Source organism: Poecilia mexicana, unplaced genomic scaffold (genome assembly GCF_051168715.1).
Source record: "Poecilia mexicana isolate PSO_F unplaced genomic scaffold, ASM5116871v1 scaffold_14, whole genome shotgun sequence".
Classification (NCBI taxonomy): Eukaryota; Metazoa; Chordata; class Actinopteri; order Cyprinodontiformes; family Poeciliidae; genus Poecilia; species Poecilia mexicana.
In genome coordinates this window covers 27,642,707-27,659,743 of record NW_028263383.1, presented here as the reverse complement: position 1 = coordinate 27,659,743, position 17,037 = coordinate 27,642,707, and the positions used below count along the sequence as shown (strand labels likewise).

The window sequence follows — 17,037 nt, the reverse complement described above, 5'->3', positions numbered from 1 at the left end:
GTTTAATCAATCACATTGACTGATTTGGTGGTTGTGAGCAACCTTTAACTTTATTTAAACACAGTGAAAACCATTTGATGCATTGTACCTGATGTGAGTTAGTTTGTTGCTAACTCACATCTGCAGAAGTCAAGATAAGAAAAGAAAGCCTGAGAATAGTGAAGAATTGAGTTAAGAATATCCTCTAAAATGTAAAAAAAAAAAAACAACAACCATTATCAAACAACATCATTGCATACATGTATTACCTTACCAAACTATAAAACCCATAACACCAAAAATGGTTGTGGGTTTCACATGTTCTCCATATTACAATAATTTCCTTATTTTTTTATCCTGATAGTAACTCTTAGTATCGAGGTTCTGAAAGTGACGTCCCACTTTTCTGTGTTCCCTCAGGATTTGGAGCAAACTCCTCGCGGTGAGGAAGCAGAAGAAGAGATGCTGAATGAAGCTCTGCCATTACCCGACGAGGAAGAGGAAGATCTGTCCGATTACAAGTTCTCCAAGTTTGCCGCCACCTACTTCCAGGGTCTTTCCACTCACACCTACATCAGGCGGCCGCTGAAGCAACCGCTGCTGTTTCATGAGGACGAAGGAGACCAGCTAGTGAGTTTCAGCTTCTGATCAGATTGTAGTAAAGAAACAAGCCGTAGGGGGCGGCCATGTTTGTTTTCAGTTCAGGGTGGAGCAGAAATGTGAACAGAAATAGTTCTGGCGTCCGTGGAAAATTGTGTGCATGTTGTTAATTCATTTTATTTATATTGAGCCAATTCAGAAAAGATGTCATTTCAAGTCACAACATAAACAGTTAAAAGTTGTATCCAATTATATAGAAAAACGTGTAATAAATAAGTTAAATTCATTCAGATTCAGTTGTACAGACAGATTGAATCAAATAAAGTTTGATTTGATCATAGTTAGAGTATAATGCAGTTAGAAATCTAACTTTTCTTGTTTAAATTATGTAACACTTAGGGAAATCTTTTATTTTTTAAACTTATGGTTTATCCAGACTGACCCAAAAGGGTCAATATATCATATTTATTTTATATTTTATGGCTATTAGAAACCAGGATGAAGGGGAATCACAGCTAAGTGGTAGATGTCAGTGTTTCCCTCATATCCCTGGTGCAAACAGCAGAATAAATAAAATATAAAACTAAAAAATATGCAATCAAAACAAAATACCTCTGAAAAACATGATAAATAATGTAGGGTGCTTTATCCAAGAACATTCATGGAAAATTTAGTGGAAGAAAAACATTGTGATTGAAAAATTGTCACACGAGAGTACCCTGTGATGATGATGAGCTCATCAAAGATCTGATTAAAACCTCTTTTTCCATGTCTTCCAGGCTGCGTTAGCCGTGTGGATTACCGTGTTGAGGTTCATGGGTGACCTGCCAGAACCAAAATGCCAGATAGTCATCAACGACGGCAGTGAGAAGATCCCCGTCATGACCAAGATCTACGAAACCCTCGGCAAGAGGACCTACAAGAGGGAGCTGCAGGAGCTGCAGGTGGAGGAAGAGGTGAGGCAGTGCTGCTCAGCGTCTTATTGCTTATTTTCTGAGAAGGAAACTTGATCCACTTTTGTCTCTGCAGAACAGCTCCATAGACTCTCAGAAGAGGAACAGTGTCAGACATAAGCTGGTGTCTCTAACTCTGAAGAGGAAATCAAAGATAACAGAAGAGGTCAGGTTTGTTCATGTTTACAAACTGGATTAGGGTTAATTCAGTGGTAAAAACAAAGGCATTATGGGTAAAATCTACAGAAACCTTCGAAGAAGATGTTTTGGTTCTATGTAATGGATGCAAGTTATCGATTGAATTCATGTAAAACTGATCTTATTGACTGACTAACAATTAATTGAAAAGCATCTATTTTCTTAAAACCTTCAGGGTTATTTTGCATAAAGGGGCCAGTGTTCCACCAAAAAGTCTTAGTTACAAAAGACACGCATTTTCAACTTTTGAAAATCAGAAAATTTACAAGTCGAAAATGTTCATATTTTTTCAACAACAATTTTTAGATTAATCTTAAAATGATTTTCTTTTTTTTCTGGTACATTTTTGACTTTTCAAACTCAGAAATTTTCAAGTTTTTTCTAAAGAAATTCCGAGTTTAATCTCAGGGTTTTTTTGTGGAAATGTTCTCCTTTTTCATGGAGTGGAATGTTTCATAATAAGCTGAATTCAAAAAATCTACTGTAATTTTCAACACTTTTTTATGTCCGCTGTATTAAATACTAACTAAATAAGTAGAAAATTGTGGTTTGCTCACACTATAAAACTAGGACATATTTGTGAAATATAACATAACAAAACAGGAACTTCTAAGGTTGCTGAGTAGAAAAATAACAGACGACATTAATGAAAAATGTTAAACACACAGTACCGTCTGTTGCTCTTGAAGGAACTTCTCTCCATGAAGTGCATCAACTCACAGCAGTCCTCAAAATCAACCTTCCTTAGTGACATCATGTGTTTTTTTCCATCATGTTGCGATTTCTCAGTTTTGCCCTCAGGTTTTCTGTCATGACATCCTCGCCTTTGTAGCACTTCAATAATTTTTGATTGAGAAATTGTCACTGCTCCGTCTTACAGGTCAGCTGAATGAGCGCCATTGAAGTGATAACTTAAGGAGTTTGTAGAGTGTTTATTTTTCTAAACATAACCACTTAAAGTCCATTTTGCATCCCAAACTAGCCACTGTTTGGGCCGTTTCTCTTTACCTTCTGGAAAGTTCACCATCCCTTGACTTACCAGTGATGCCCTCTGTTGGACGGTGGTCAAACTGAAACACTAAAAGAAGGTCTAAGTGCACTTCATTAGTGAATCGATTGGAACTAATTTTAATCTAACAATCTATTAATAAACAATTAGTGTTAATACTTTATTTTCACAATTTATCCTCCAGTAAAAGTCTTTTACTCCTTTATTTACCTTATCCGAAAGCTTTAAAGCTGAAAGGTTTTCCTTCTATCATCTGTAGGTCACCAGGCGGCTGACAGAGGGCGTGGACTACAGCCTGCAGGGCAACAGCATGCTGGAGGATCGACCCACCTCCAACCTGGAGAAGCTCCACTTCATCATCGGAAATGGCATTTTACGGCCAACGCTCAGGTTTGCAGAGCACATCCAAAGCCTTAGTGGTGTTGACAACCAGCTGCAGTTTGGTAGACACTGACAATGTGTCTTCTGATATTCTAAGTTACATTAGAATATTTAACTTAGAATATGGCTTGTTAAGTCAAGCCATTTTCTTGACTTAACATAACATAAATCTTTTTTTTTTATGTGAAAATAAAAACACCAACTGGTTTTGCACTGAAGCCCAGCTGTTGTTTGGGTGGTGCGGGTATGGATGATATACAGTATAATTATCCCCCAGTGTGTAATGATGGGTTGTTAGGTCGTGCACAAGATTGTGTTCAAACAGGACTGATTTGTGAGAATTTGGATGCAGAAACTTATAGCAGTAATGTCCCAGAATTGCATAATTTACTTAAACTTAGAGTAAACTCTCAAAAAAAGCTACATTCAGTTTCTGAATCTGCATCTGCTGTAAATAAGCAGAATCATCCTAGTTGTTGTTGTTTGTGTTTAAAAAAATCCAAAAATGAAAAATATTTTTAGCAGAAATAGTTTTAAACCATAATATTAAAGTTGAAGAATTTAAAAATAAGGACACAGAATATTTTACAAAAAAAAAATCAATAATTGGTTAAAAAAAATATTAAAATACATTTAAAGCTGAATGTCTGATCAGCTTTAAGTGAACTCTGGAGTTTATATAGAATTGATTTATTATTGAGAAATGGCTGCATTGCTTTAAGACTTAAACACTCTTCTCTCTCCAAACTTCAGGAGGAAAACAAGATCCACCAGTTCTGACTGAAGTGTCAGATACTGTGTGTGTGTGAGTGTGTGTGTGTTGTATTCATTCATCTCTGCTGCAGGGATGAGATCTACTGTCAGATCTGCAAACAGCTCACTCAGAACCCATCCAAAAGCAGCCATGCCCGGGGATGGATCCTCCTGTCTCTCTGTGTCGGCTGCTTCGCTCCGTCCGAGAAGTTTGTCAAAGTAAGAATGTTTAAGGGGAAATTATTTTATTCTCATTTTACTGGTGTTTTTTTTTGTAATCAATATTTAATGTGAAAAATATGGACTATAGTTTAGGCGTTTGAAAGAAAACATAACTCTTATTTGTTTGTTTTCCTGAGAAAATGCTAATTGAAGCATTTTAAAAAATAAAATGTATGTTAATACATGAGTTTAAAAAGTTTATTTTATTTTCCAATGGCACATATGGCATTTAGGAGTGAGAAAATATAAAAGAGAAAAAATCTGCCTTTTCCAGCAGTGTGTTTGATAAAAATGTTTTTTCTGCTGTGTGGTCAGTATTTACGAACCTTTCTGAAGAACGGTCCTCCTGGTTACGCTCCGTACTGCGAAGAGAGGCTGAGGAGGACGTTTGCGAACCGCACACGAACCCAGCCGCCATCCTGGCTGGAGCTGCAGGTATAGACCTTCATGTCTCACTTGTAGCCCAAACCGCAAAAAGCTTCCTGCTCAGCTTCTCTGGGATTTGGGAAAATCTGTATGTCTTATAGGAATTAGGTGGTTTTAAAAGAAAAAAATCAGGTTTTAAAGACATAATTTTAACAGTTAAAACTCCATAAGTTTTTTTAATGAATGCTGTTATTTCATTTAAGACAATAAAATGTTTATTTTGTATTTAAAAAGTTATTAGTTTATTTACATCTTTTAATGTATTTCTAATATTCGATAAAAAGGCTTAAGTGTTTAAATGAAAAATCTACAGAATGTGGCCATTTTTTATCTGATTAATCAATACAGTAATCCATTACTAAGATCATTGCTAGGTGCAGCGCTGTCGTAAAGTTTATAAACAGAATAAATCAGAACCAACATAACAGAGCTGCTCCAACATGCTTCTAGTGTTGCTTAGTTAGTATAATTAGCGAGTTTCTGTGTATTTTGTTTCCTTGAGGCGACCAAGTCCAAGAAGCCCATCATGCTGCCGGTGACGTTCATGGATGGCACCACCAAGACGCTGCTGGCGGACTCTGCCACCACGGCCTTCGAGCTCTGCAACGCCCTGGCGGACAAGATCAACCTGCGCGACCGCTTCGGGTTCTCCTTGTACATCGCTCTGTTCGATAAGGTATGGCCCGAAATGCCCCCATGATGTCATCCACTGCGGCGCCGCCACTGACGGACGCTTGTCTCCGTCAGGTGTCGTCTCTGGGCAGCGGCAGCGACCACGTCATGGATGCTGTGTCGCAGTGCGAGCAGTATGCCAAAGAGCAGGGCGCCCAGGAGAGGAACGCCCCCTGGAGGCTGTTCTTCAGGAAGGAGATCTTCAGCCCCTGGCACGACCCCACGGAGGACTACGTCGCCACAAACCTCATTTACCAGCAGATCGTCAGAGGAGTGAAGTTTGGAGAGTATCGCTGTGAGAAGGTCAGCAGCCACAATCTCTGTGACAAAGCAGATAGATGTTTGAGAGTTCTTGATATCTTCTGCTGTTTTTACAGTGAAAATTAACTTTCAGGGACATTTTGAGAGATTTAAATGTGATAATTTTAGTAACTTGATTCAAAATGCATTATGTAGTTATACATTTCAATATTTGTTTTTCATGTCTGATGAAGGAAATGTGATTTTTAATCCAGTAGACACTCATTGTCGCCCTCCATGAAAAGACTAACAACTTGATCGTTAGATAAGCATTACATGCAGAGAGCTGTATCCAAGCATATTAATGGAAAGTTGAGTGGAAGAAAAATGTGCAGAAGTAACAAGTATAACAGTGAAGAAGCATCAGAAACTTCTTACCTGGGCTATGAAGTCCTTGTTTCATTGTGACATCCTTTAGTGATGCAGTAACTCATGCATAAGGAGCCCAAACCAACTGCTCAGTCCGTATACTTTCAGCATATGGACATACTCTTTATTAATTTTAACACATACTTGTGTTAAAATTAGGGCCAGGACCATAACACATTAATTTTGATATATTAATTACACAGATTTTTAAAAGTAATCAATTGCTTTTTTTGTTGTTGTTGTTTTACATACAAAAAAAAAAAGGTTCCAATCAGAATATGTTTCTAACACGCTTGTAAATCTGACGCACAAATGACATCCGCTAACATCAGTGATGGATAATAAAGCTACTTTTCTTGATCCATTTTTGAAATATCTGCTTCAAAAATTAGTCTGATGGGATGCTGAAAAGTCTATTGTTGTGCTAACAGGGGTTAGTTTATCAGTGACACTATTCAAGCCTAAAATAGCATCTCAATACAAAACATGTAGCATTACACATGCTAATGCTAATGTCAGCGTCCACAGTTCACATTTCTAAAGAAGTTCCTTGAATGATCAGGAGATTCTGAAACACTTAAAAATTTTACTTTGCTCCAACATAATGGTTAAATAACTTTAATAACAGATTAAAAACAGCAAATATCTTTGTTGTTGAGCTCATTCAATAATTTATCAGCAAAAGGGGTTTTAAATTGAAGATTTTGACAGTTTATAGTTTTTGTTTAAAATTACAGACCTTCCAGTTAAATTCAGCTTTTGGTTGGTCTAATGCGATATTCTAACTTTCCAAGATACTCAATTTTAAGTTCATTTGCCACAATGAAACATTAACAGAAATCAGCCCCAAAAATACTCTGTGCTGCCAAAAGTACAACCCACTCCTAATGTTTAGGGCTTAATGTGATGTTAGTCTACCTGGTGCAGCTGGAAAGGTGTTGAAATTGATGATAAAAAAATTGTCCAAATAGTTTTTCTGTCCTGAAGCATTAAGTGTTCCTTTCACTTGCCTGTTGATCCCACTAACTTTCTCTGTGTTATGATACTGCTAACAATGAACTGTGGAGAATCTAGCAGTGAGGAGCACAGGCACCATGCAGGACTGCATAAGAACAGATTTTCAGGTCATATTAAACATTTTCGTTTAAACTGCATCCATCCTCTGCAGGAGGAAGATCTGGCTGAGCTGGCCTCTCAGCAGTACTTTGTGGACTATGGCTCTGAGATCCTCCAGGAGCGCCTGCTCAGCCTCATCCCGTCCTACATCCCCGACAGAGAAGTCACCTCGACTAAGACTGCAGAGAAGTGGGCTCAGCTCATCATCAACGCCCACAAAAAGGTACCTGCTCAACTGCTCACTCTGAAAGGAGATAAACATAGACAGAACTGAGCAGACGAAAATCTCATTATCTAAAAGGAACATGTTTTAAATAACCCTAACCTGTTCAGAGGAACATAATAGGTCACCTTTAAAACAACAAATCTTTAGTATTATTTCTCACCGTTGAGCGATGGTGACTCACTGCATCTCGTCCTGCAGGGATTATACCACAAAAGGAGGCTGAACACTCAGAAGGTGAGGGAGGATGTTGTGGATTTCGCTCGGTTAAAGTGGCCTTTACTCTTCTCACGTTTCTACGAGGCATTTAAATTCTCAGGTAAGGAGGTCAGGTTATTCTTATCTATGTTTCAGAAACACAGGAGTGGTGTTGATGATTTTAAATGGATATAACTGTCTGCTACAGGGCCCAGTCTGCCAAAGAATGATGTGATTGTGGCGGTGAACTGGACTGGGGTTTACTTTGTGGATGAGCAGGAGCAGGTTCTTCTGGAGCTGTCGTTCCCAGAAATCACAGCCGTGTCCAGCAGCAGGTAGGAGAATAGCTTATCCAATTAATTCTCAGAATAATCGATTTCGAATATAATTGTTAGTTGCAGCCCTACCATGTTCTTGAAGCTGTTGCTACGGAAATCACTTTAAAGTTTAAACTTTCATTGTCCAGAGGAGGAAAACTGCAAGGTCAGAGTTTCACATTGGCCACCATCAAAGGAGACGAGTACACCTTCACCTCCAACAATGCGGAGGACATCCGGGACCTGGTGGTCACCTTCCTCGAAGGTCTGAGGAAGAAGTCCAAATACGTGGTGGGACTGCTGGACTGTCCAAACCCTGGTGAGCTTCAGGATCGTTCTGGGGGAAGGTTCTGCTGTCCTGAACCGAGCTGTGACTCTCGCTGTGACCTCTGTCCTGCAGCTGGCATTGACTCCACCTTCCTGAGCTTCTGTAAGGGGGATCTGATAATCCTGGATGAACATGACGGAGAACATGTGATGAACTCCGGCTGGGCGCACGGCGTCAACGACAGGACCAAGCAGAGAGGAGACTTCCCTGCCGACTGCGTCTACGTGTTGCCCACCATCACCAGGCCGCAATACGACATCGTGGTAAGAGCCAGTCATCAGGGTGAACGACTTTAACGCTCAGTCTGAACTTATTATGGTTCTGTTCCATCCTGGAACAGCGCCGCTCATGGTGGCATCATGCTGGACTAGCTCTGTTAGTCCTGATTTGTTCTTCTTGTAGATTTTGTTCATAAAAGATTGCGTAACTAAAAGTTGGCATAGGGACAAACTTTGAAAACTGAGACACACAAAGAACACTGTATGTAAAGAACCATGCATACACTTCAAAAACTCAAGGACCTCTTACACAGAATTCATGTTTTGCACGTTTTTGTACTTCCATTTGAGTTTTTGGCAAGAAGTTAATGTTTTTTGGTGTCTGGAATAAGAGTCATTTAAAAAACCTTCCAATTGTTAAGTCACATCAGCAGGCACTGCCCCTCACCTGGCAACCCCAGCAGAGTTCCACCCGTTACCTAGCAACCAAAGCTAAGCTCCACCATGTTTGATCAGCTGGTTTGTGTGAAAAATGTATTGAGCATGTTTTGTTTAGGCAATAGGCCCATCAAAACCTGTTAAAAGAAACATAATAACTCACCTTTAATTTGAGAATCTAATCCTGACCCTGGATATTTTTTTAGAAATTACATAATGTGTAATAATTACCTTCCTCAGTGTAAATGTTGTCATTTTATTCTTTTTTATCCTAACCTGCCTGTTCCGGTCTCAGGCTCTGGTGACGATGACTCCTGATCAGAGGAGGGAGTCTCTCAGTTTGTCTCAGATGAGTCTTTCTGAAAAAGACAAATCCAGGGCCTACACCCTGGAGGAGTTTTCCTACGACCACTTCAGGTGCCCGACCAACTAAATCCCTCTCACAGAATGGGTTGGGTGCTTGCTTTAACCTTTAACCTCTCCAGGCCGCCTCCGAAGAGCACCCTGAGCCGAGTGATGATGTCCAAAGCTCGAGGGAAGGAGCGGCTGTGGAGCTGCGTCAGGGAGCCTCTCAAACAGCCGCTGCTGAAGAAAGTCCTGGCGCACGACGAACTCTCCCAGGAGGCCCTTCTGGCCTTCATAGATATCCTTCGCTTCTCACGTTAATCACATCGCACTTCAATACAACAGAAATTAATTAGAACAATTATTTTTAAACTACTTCAAGGTTCGTAGAGTAAGAAAAGACTGAAGGAAATTCACTGCAAAAACGCAAAGTCTTCCCAGGTATTTCTGGTCTAGTCCAAACATCTTGGTACACTTAAAATAAGACAAAACTAACTCATAAGTAACTTTTCAGCAAGATATAGAAACTTGTTTTAATATTATTTTTGTTTCTCTAACAGTTGAGTTTTGCAGCATATCTCACATTAAATGTGGATTTATTACAGCTAATTAAAAATCAGCATTTTATCAGGTGTGTTGAGTGTTTCGGATTCGGTGTGTCGTCTCTGCACCTGTGTGGTTTTTTTCCCTGACCGTCTCCATACCTGTGATGAAATACATGGGTGACTACCCGTCCAAACGGGCGCGGTCCGTCAACGAGCTCACCGATCAGATTTTTGAAGGAGCGCTGAAGGCGGAGCCGCTGAAGGATGAAATCTACTGCCAGATCCTCAAACAGCTCACAGACAATCACATCAAGTTAGTAAATCTCAACTGAAGGCCAGCGATACATTTATTTCTCTCAGTCTGCCCTGTCAGCTGATGCTGTTGTTTCTCTGTGAAGGTTCAGTGAGGAGAAGGGCTGGGAGCTGCTGTGGCTCTGCACTGGTTTGTTTCCTCCCAGTAACATCCTGCTGCCCCACGTCCAGAAGTTCCTCCAGGCCAAGAAGCACTTCCCGCTGGCGCCGGACTGCATGCAGCGGCTGCAGAAAGCCCTGCGGTACCACATGGCTGCTCTTCCACCCCATCCTTGTTTTTCCTCTTGCTTCATCTCTCCTCTTCCTCCTGATTTGTGCAGAAATGGATCCAGGAAGTACCCTCCTCACCTGGTGGAGGTGGAGGCCATCCAGCACAAGACCACGCAGATTTTCCACAAGGTTTACTTCCCTGATGACTCAGATGAGGTCAGAGGCGACACGGGTTCAAAACATTTGTTGGAAAACTGGAACCGTCTGAACTGAAAGATCTAAACTTTGTTCAGGATTTGCTTTATTAAAAAATTATTGTAAAACTTTTCAAAAAATTGCAGAAAATTCTCAGTTTTGCTTTGATAAAATGTAAAATAAGTGTTTTACAAAATAAAACACTTGTTCTTCTTTCTTAAATTGAAGAGAAAAGAAAACTTGGCTGCAGATCTATCTACATGTTGTTCCTTAACTTCCTCTACTATTTCTATATTTGCACTGCTTGTCTGTAAACTCTGCACACTTGGAACCAAATGGCAAATTCTTGATCATTTTTGGTAAACAAACGTTTTCTTTGGTTTTCTTGTGATCTCAGGTGTTTGAAGTGGAGTCGAGCACGAAGGCTAAAGATTTCTGCCACAACATCTCCGGTCGACTGATGCTCAAATCCTCCGAGGGCTTCAGTCTCTTTGTAAAGATCACAGACAAGGTGAGGAGACTGCAACAAAGTAGAGATTTGTTTTTTAATCATGAGAATATTGTCATAATCTTAGTAGAATAAATATTACCAGAAGATAGTTGGAAAATTACTAGAAACAAGCTTCTTTTTTTCCTCGTATAATTACAACTTCTTGTGACATTATTGTATAACTAAGAAATTTTTTCTGGTATTATGATTTTTCTCATAATGTTGACCATTTCGTTATTACAACTTTATTCTCAAATTATTAGACTTTTATTATCGTAATATTGCGGCTTTATTTTTGTATGATTCTTTTTTCTCAGAATATTGACTTTATTCTCATAATAACATTTTTTATTTCTTAGTCTGGTCCTACAGTTTGTGTCCTAATAAAATAAAATAAAATATCAACATTTAGCTGTTAGATGTGGACTAAATATCAGCGGCGTAGTGAGTGAGATTTACATTTAAGAAAATCTGAAGCCTTTCCAGTTCCTTCAGTCCTTTTCTCTTTAAATATTAAATATGTATCTTTTGCTTCTTTGTAAAAAAAATTTACCTCAACTCTTGTGAATCTCTCATTTTCTTTTGTTTTCAGGTCATCAGTGTGCCAGACGGCGACTTTTTCTTTGACTTTGTGAGGCATCTGACTGACTGGATCAAGAAAGCGAGACATGGTAATGGAGGTGGACAGCTGCTCTCGTCTCTGAAGCTCAGACTGTTTGAGCATCTCTGACTCTTCTGGCAGGCTCTACAGGCACGGTGCCTTCACTGACCTATCAGGTGTTCTTCATGAAGAAGCTGTGGACCAACACGGTGCCAGGAAAAGACTCCATGGCCGACTCCATCTTCCATTACTATCAGGTGCTTTCAGAAACGTTTCAACAGGACATTAAACATAATTAATGTGTCTACTCAACACAGTTCTTCAGAAAACGTGAGGCTAAGATGTAAAAATATGGATTCTATTTCTATCCCTGGAGGATTTCATATTTAATTTGTGTTCAGTTTTTAACTCATATAAAGTAGAATATTGTGAAAAATGTCATTATTAGCTCTCATTTCAGAAATTAAAGCTCAAATATTATAGTAAAATATTTTAAGTCTTTATTTCTTGTAACTCTGAAAATTATGACTTATAGTGAGAACCTAAGATAAATTAAATATTACATAAGATCAATAAAAAAGGATATTTTAAGCAGAAATGTCAGGTTTCTCAGAATTATATTATTTTCTATGCACTCAGTTCTTGGTTGGGTTCCTTTTGCATGAATTACTGGTTCAGTAGAGCCTTTAACACAATGAAGGCAACATTTGTAGCCCATGTTTCAGATTCATCCGAGCAAATGCTTCTTCCTCTTGGACATGTTATGTTGACATTACTCTTTTTGTTTTTGGACTATTCGCATTTTTAATTTGTTTTATTTATTCATTCATTTCTTTATGCTTGTTTCTGTCATTTTTCTCATGTCTGAAATAAATCTCCTCAAGGCTGCGGTTGCCTTTGTTGCTGGCGCACTTTTTCTTTCCACTCAACTTTCTATGAATATGTTTGGATACAGCACTCTGAGCAACCAGACTCTTCAGCAATGATCAGACGTACACTAAAGGAGTGCTACGTTGTTCAATTTGAAACAAGACAATCTTTATTTCCTTATTTTAAAATGAATTACTCTTATTTGCACTTCAATGTATTTTTAATATTGTAAAAGACAAAAAATCTGCAGAATGTGCCACATTTTTATCTGACTACTTGATATCAGAATATTTGATTACTAAGAAAATTGTTAGTTGCTCCCCTAAATATTACACAATGTTGTAATTTTCTTATACACTGAATTTTGGGTTTTCATTCCTTGTGAGCTGTAGTAAAAAAAAATACAAGAAATAAAAGCTTTATGTATTTTACTCTGTGTGGTGAATCTATAACACTATATAAGATTCACTTTCTGAAATGAGTGATGGATTTTTAACTTTTTCATGATAATATTCTTCTTGCTTCAGAAATCCAAAACATAAAAAAATATTTGCTGATTTGCCTCATTAAAAGAAAGGGACCCAGTTTTCAGATTTATTATTAAACTAACGATTTAAAATTTAGATTTGTGCTTGAATGTTTAATGGTAAAATAACTGATGACCATAAGCAGCCTTCAGTTTTGTTTCCCTGCTTGTACTTAAAGAAAAAAAATGCTTTTCTGTGCAGGAGCTGCCCAAGTATCTCCGCGGTTACCACAAGTGTTCGAGGGAGGAGGTGCACCAGCTGGCGGCTCTGATATACAGGGTGAAGTTTGAAGAGGACAAATCCCATTTCCAGAATATTCCCAAGATTCTGAAGGACCTCGTCCCTCAGGACCAGATCCGACATCTGTCCCCAGACGACTGGAAGAAGGTGAGCAGAGCAGCAGAACCGAGTGAGACCAGGTTTACTTTCAGCAGCACAAAGAACGAAAAAGAAATAAAATCTGGTTTCGTTAATGTGATTCAGATGCCTTTTTCTGAGACCTGGATTTATTTTCTGTGTATTTTTTAACAAGCTCTAAATGTTCCAGATCATCAAACAAAGTTAACCTGCAATAACAAAAAAAGTTGTTTTGAAATCGTTTCTTTCAAGGGAAGAGTCCAATCAACAAGTTCACATAAGAAAATAACATTTCAAGCTATCTTCAGTAATGAAGCCGAATAAAATCCAGAGCTAACTCACCGTCGGATGCCTTCAAAAACAACAGGTTTTGGAGTGGCCTAGTCAAAGTCTGGACTAAAATCTGACTGGAATGCTGTAAAATCTTCCAATGTGAATTAAATAAAATAATTCTGGCCAAAATTCCTCCACAGTAATCTAAAAAAACTTATTAATTTCTTCTGGGAAGCAGAACCAGATTAGGTACTATTTTTGTTATGTCCAAGTTGGTTTAGAATGCTTTTATTCACTTTTTAAAACTTAATTTTATATTTACGCAGGTTGTCTTTGATAATAAGTCTTAGCTGAAAGAATTGATTTTTCTTTTCTTTTTTAGTCAGTTGAAAGCAGAGATCCACAAACTAATGGATTTCTAGCATCTTTCCTAGTGAATGATGAGTTTATGTGACTCACGTTTTAGATTTTCTTCTCTCCTCAGTGCATCATGACGCTCTTTAACAAACAGTCGGGAAAAACACCCGAAGACGCCAAACTCTCTTTCCTGAAGGTCATTTACAAATGGCCGACATTTGGCTCCGCCTTCTTTGAAGTCAAGGTGAAGATGCCAGAAAAGTAGTTGTAAACAAGACCAAAAGTAATATATTTTGATCCTTGCTACATGTAATGTTTTTGATTTTCTGCAGCAAACAACAGATCCAAATTACCCAGAAACTCTCCTGATTGCCATCAATAAACACGGAGTCAGTCTGATTGATCCGAAGGCTAAGGTGAGGATTGATCTCACGGTTTTATCTTTACAACTTTATGAAGATGTCATGTTAATCTGTGCTAATCCCTCATCCTGCAGGACATCCTGACCACTCATCCCTTCACCAAGATCTCCAACTGGAGCAGCGGCAACACGTACTTCCACATCACCATCGGGAACCTGGTGCGAGGCAGCAAGCTGCTCTGCGAAACGTCTCTGGTGAGCGTCTGAATTCACTTAGTAAGGACAGTTCTGACCGTCGACATAGAAACATGACAGAAAGACATGCAGACAGACGCCCTGCAGGTGATTCTCAGGTGTTGTCCGCTAGTCCTGCAGCTAATTACCTGTTGTCTCTCCAACTACTCCAGGGATACAAGATGGATGACCTTTTGACCTCTTACATCAGCCAGATGTTGACAACGATGACCAAGCAGCGAACGTCCAGAGGAAACAGCAAGTGATCAGGCCACACTCCTGAACTAAAACCTACCTTTCATTTTTCTGTCCTGTCTTAAAAACTCACCTTTTGCCTTTAAAATTACTCTTTCAGGACTTTTCTGTGTTGAACTGTTTCAGCTGTTTCTGGATTAACAGCCTTGCAAAAAATATTAACACCCCAGGAAAATCAACACACTTTGTCATGTTACAACTACAAAGCTGAGTGTCTTTGTCTGCAGGACTTAATGTGACAGACCAATAAAGAGGGATGATGTGGAAATGCTTATGCTGCAGCTTTTAATGCAGCCCTGATCCAAACAGCTCAATCAATGGATGTAAGCAAGAGGTATTTCAGACTTTTCATTTAGAGGTGTAGAAGCAGAGGTGCATCCTAAAGTTGCAGGATCCAACCTTTTCTCTGCAGTCTGAATTCCCAATTTCGACTAAATGATAGTTTTCAAAGTGTCTGCAGTCTGAACGATCATTTCGCTTTTTATTCAACGTTTGCGTCACTGATGTGAAACATGAGTCATAATTCTGCAGCAGAAGAGGCCAGACACAGTAAATCTGGATGTAAACAATGGCTGAAAATATAATTCTGAAATTTATGAAAGAAGTTAGTCAGTGAATCGCATCACATCACAATCCCACCACTCTTACGTACAAGCAGACTTCTCCACATAAGTTGTAGCCAGTTCTCTACAAAAGGCCATTGCTGTTAGCTGTGCTTTCTTTTTATTATCTTCCTTCGTCTTTTCATGATCTTGTGATGAAGTCGGCTCCCATTGGTCAACAGATTTAAAATCGATCCGTATTATTATTTCCGTAAACTGATCGACTGCTGAGTCACATCTATGTTCTTCTTCTGTACATTCAGGCCGTTTTGTGGTTGTAAACAGTTCACACAGAAGTCTGACTGCAGTCGCATATAATTAGCAGCATGAACAACCACCAAATAAAATGGATTTCAGCAATAGAATTGACCCATACATTTTTAGATTTAGCCTGTAAGACATTAGAAAACCATAATTTTACTTAAACTTCACAATTAAACACTGCTCTGTACTGGTCTGTCACACAAGTTTCCACTGAAATACATTGAAACCAGTTATTGTGACATGAAAAAGGTCTAAATTAATGTTAATCCTGCAACCTGAAATTGAAATGAAGCAATGAGGCCATATGTCACATGAGGCCATTTCTAACCTCTCTAGTAGGGTAAGCATTTTATTTTTAATTTACGCATTACTGCAATAAAATTAATTTTATTCTGGACGATGGAGCCCAAGACCAACTATTTTCCTTTTTTAGACTAAACATTAACTCCCAGTGAGTTTCTTCACATATGTGTTGAAGTTGAATTTTTACACCTTTAACTAATACAGTTTTAAATTTAGTTCTACAGTGAAAACCTGCGTCATGAAATCAAAAACAAAAATATTCATCTCCCACAAAAATGTAAATTAGACGACTTTTTCCAGTCATTTTATGTATTTAGCATAATTGTTTGTTTAGATCATCTTTCCTCTCTGTTGGATAAAGTTTATATGTGGTTTTAGATTAAAGGAAATGTGATTTGTTCTGCAGGTGTGCCACTAAATTAAAACGCCATCTTTGTTTCATAAGGTTGGTTTTCAGAGCATCTGTTCCTAAAGGACACCACAGGAATCTGTTTCTAATCTTATGTTTAAATACAAATAATTTAATAATTTGAGTGTGAAGTCATCATGTCTCACTTTTCTGGACATCATCCATGTACAAAGTACTTTTATCAAGATATGTGACATAACTTTATGTAGCCATAAATAAATTACATTTTGCAAAGAAAGTTGGATTCATTTCTCATTTAAATATGGTTTCTTCACTTTTATCAAAAAGATCATTGAAGATTATAATTTAGAAAAACAGCAAAAACACAGAATACTTTCAAGTATTTTGTCTATGTTCTAGTAAAAATATCTTAGTGCACTTTAAGATAAAATTAACTTACAGATAACTTCTCAGAAAGATATAGGAGCTCATTTTAAGTCAGTAATTTCTTGATATTGATGAAAAAGTCCTAGTCCTTGAGCAGATCATTTGACTTATAAAATGAGAAAAATGTCTAGTTCTAAGTGAAATAATCTGCCAGTGGAACTGGTTCTTAATCAATATTGAATTTAAAAATCCTGAATAAATTTAAAATTGAGCCATAAACAGCTCCATCCATTATTACTAATTGAAACAGAACGCTGTGGTGTGATGTCAACATTCTTCTTGTCACATAGCAGGTTCAAACACGCAGCAAACTCATGAACAATGCAAACTCCAGGACACGCAGACACACAAAAAAACAAATGCAACAGAAAAACACTGCAAATAAAAAACACTGCAGCCACAGGAAATAGGAGCAAGGAGAAATGCCATGATTATAGTAA

General features: G+C 38.3%; 1 protein-coding gene across 4 annotated transcripts in view; it reads left to right on the top strand.

Moving 5' to 3' along the window:
* LOC106930064 (unconventional myosin-VIIa-like) overlaps positions 1-14,705 on the top strand; it is a 28,428-nt gene extending 13,723 nt beyond the window's left edge. For 2 of the 4 annotated variants that reach the window (XM_088012454.1, XM_088012453.1), the window contains 26 exons: positions 400-609; positions 1,359-1,535; positions 1,609-1,698; positions 2,999-3,129; positions 3,966-4,092; positions 4,411-4,530; positions 5,024-5,197; positions 5,269-5,496; positions 7,034-7,201; positions 7,403-7,520; positions 7,608-7,734; positions 7,866-8,035; positions 8,117-8,307; positions 8,996-9,117; positions 9,186-9,343; positions 9,750-9,903; positions 9,989-10,144; positions 10,223-10,328; positions 10,705-10,818; positions 11,390-11,468; positions 11,540-11,655; positions 12,997-13,182; positions 13,910-14,026; positions 14,115-14,198; positions 14,279-14,398; positions 14,551-14,705. In XM_088012454.1, the coding sequence (XP_087868580.1) occupies positions 400-609; positions 1,359-1,535; positions 1,609-1,698; positions 2,999-3,129; positions 3,966-4,092; positions 4,411-4,530; positions 5,024-5,197; positions 5,269-5,496; positions 7,034-7,201; positions 7,403-7,520; positions 7,608-7,734; positions 7,866-8,035; positions 8,117-8,307; positions 8,996-9,117; positions 9,186-9,343; positions 9,750-9,903; positions 9,989-10,144; positions 10,223-10,328; positions 10,705-10,818; positions 11,390-11,468; positions 11,540-11,655; positions 12,997-13,182; positions 13,910-14,026; positions 14,115-14,198; positions 14,279-14,398; positions 14,551-14,643 (3,636 nt within the window). In that variant the 3' untranslated portion in view covers positions 14,644-14,705. Of the gene's footprint in view, positions 1-399; positions 610-1,358; positions 1,536-1,608; positions 1,699-2,998; positions 3,130-3,965; positions 4,093-4,410; positions 4,531-5,023; positions 5,198-5,268; positions 5,497-7,030; positions 7,202-7,402; positions 7,521-7,607; positions 7,735-7,865; positions 8,036-8,116; positions 8,308-8,995; positions 9,118-9,185; positions 9,344-9,749; positions 9,904-9,988; positions 10,145-10,222; positions 10,329-10,704; positions 10,819-11,389; positions 11,478-11,539; positions 11,656-12,996; positions 13,183-13,909; positions 14,027-14,114; positions 14,199-14,278; positions 14,399-14,550 lie in introns of all 4 variants that reach the window. The other 2 variants (XM_015007383.2, XM_088012452.1) reach the window with 2 other exon arrangements.
* The last annotated feature ends 2,332 nt before the right edge of the window (positions 14,706-17,037 follow it).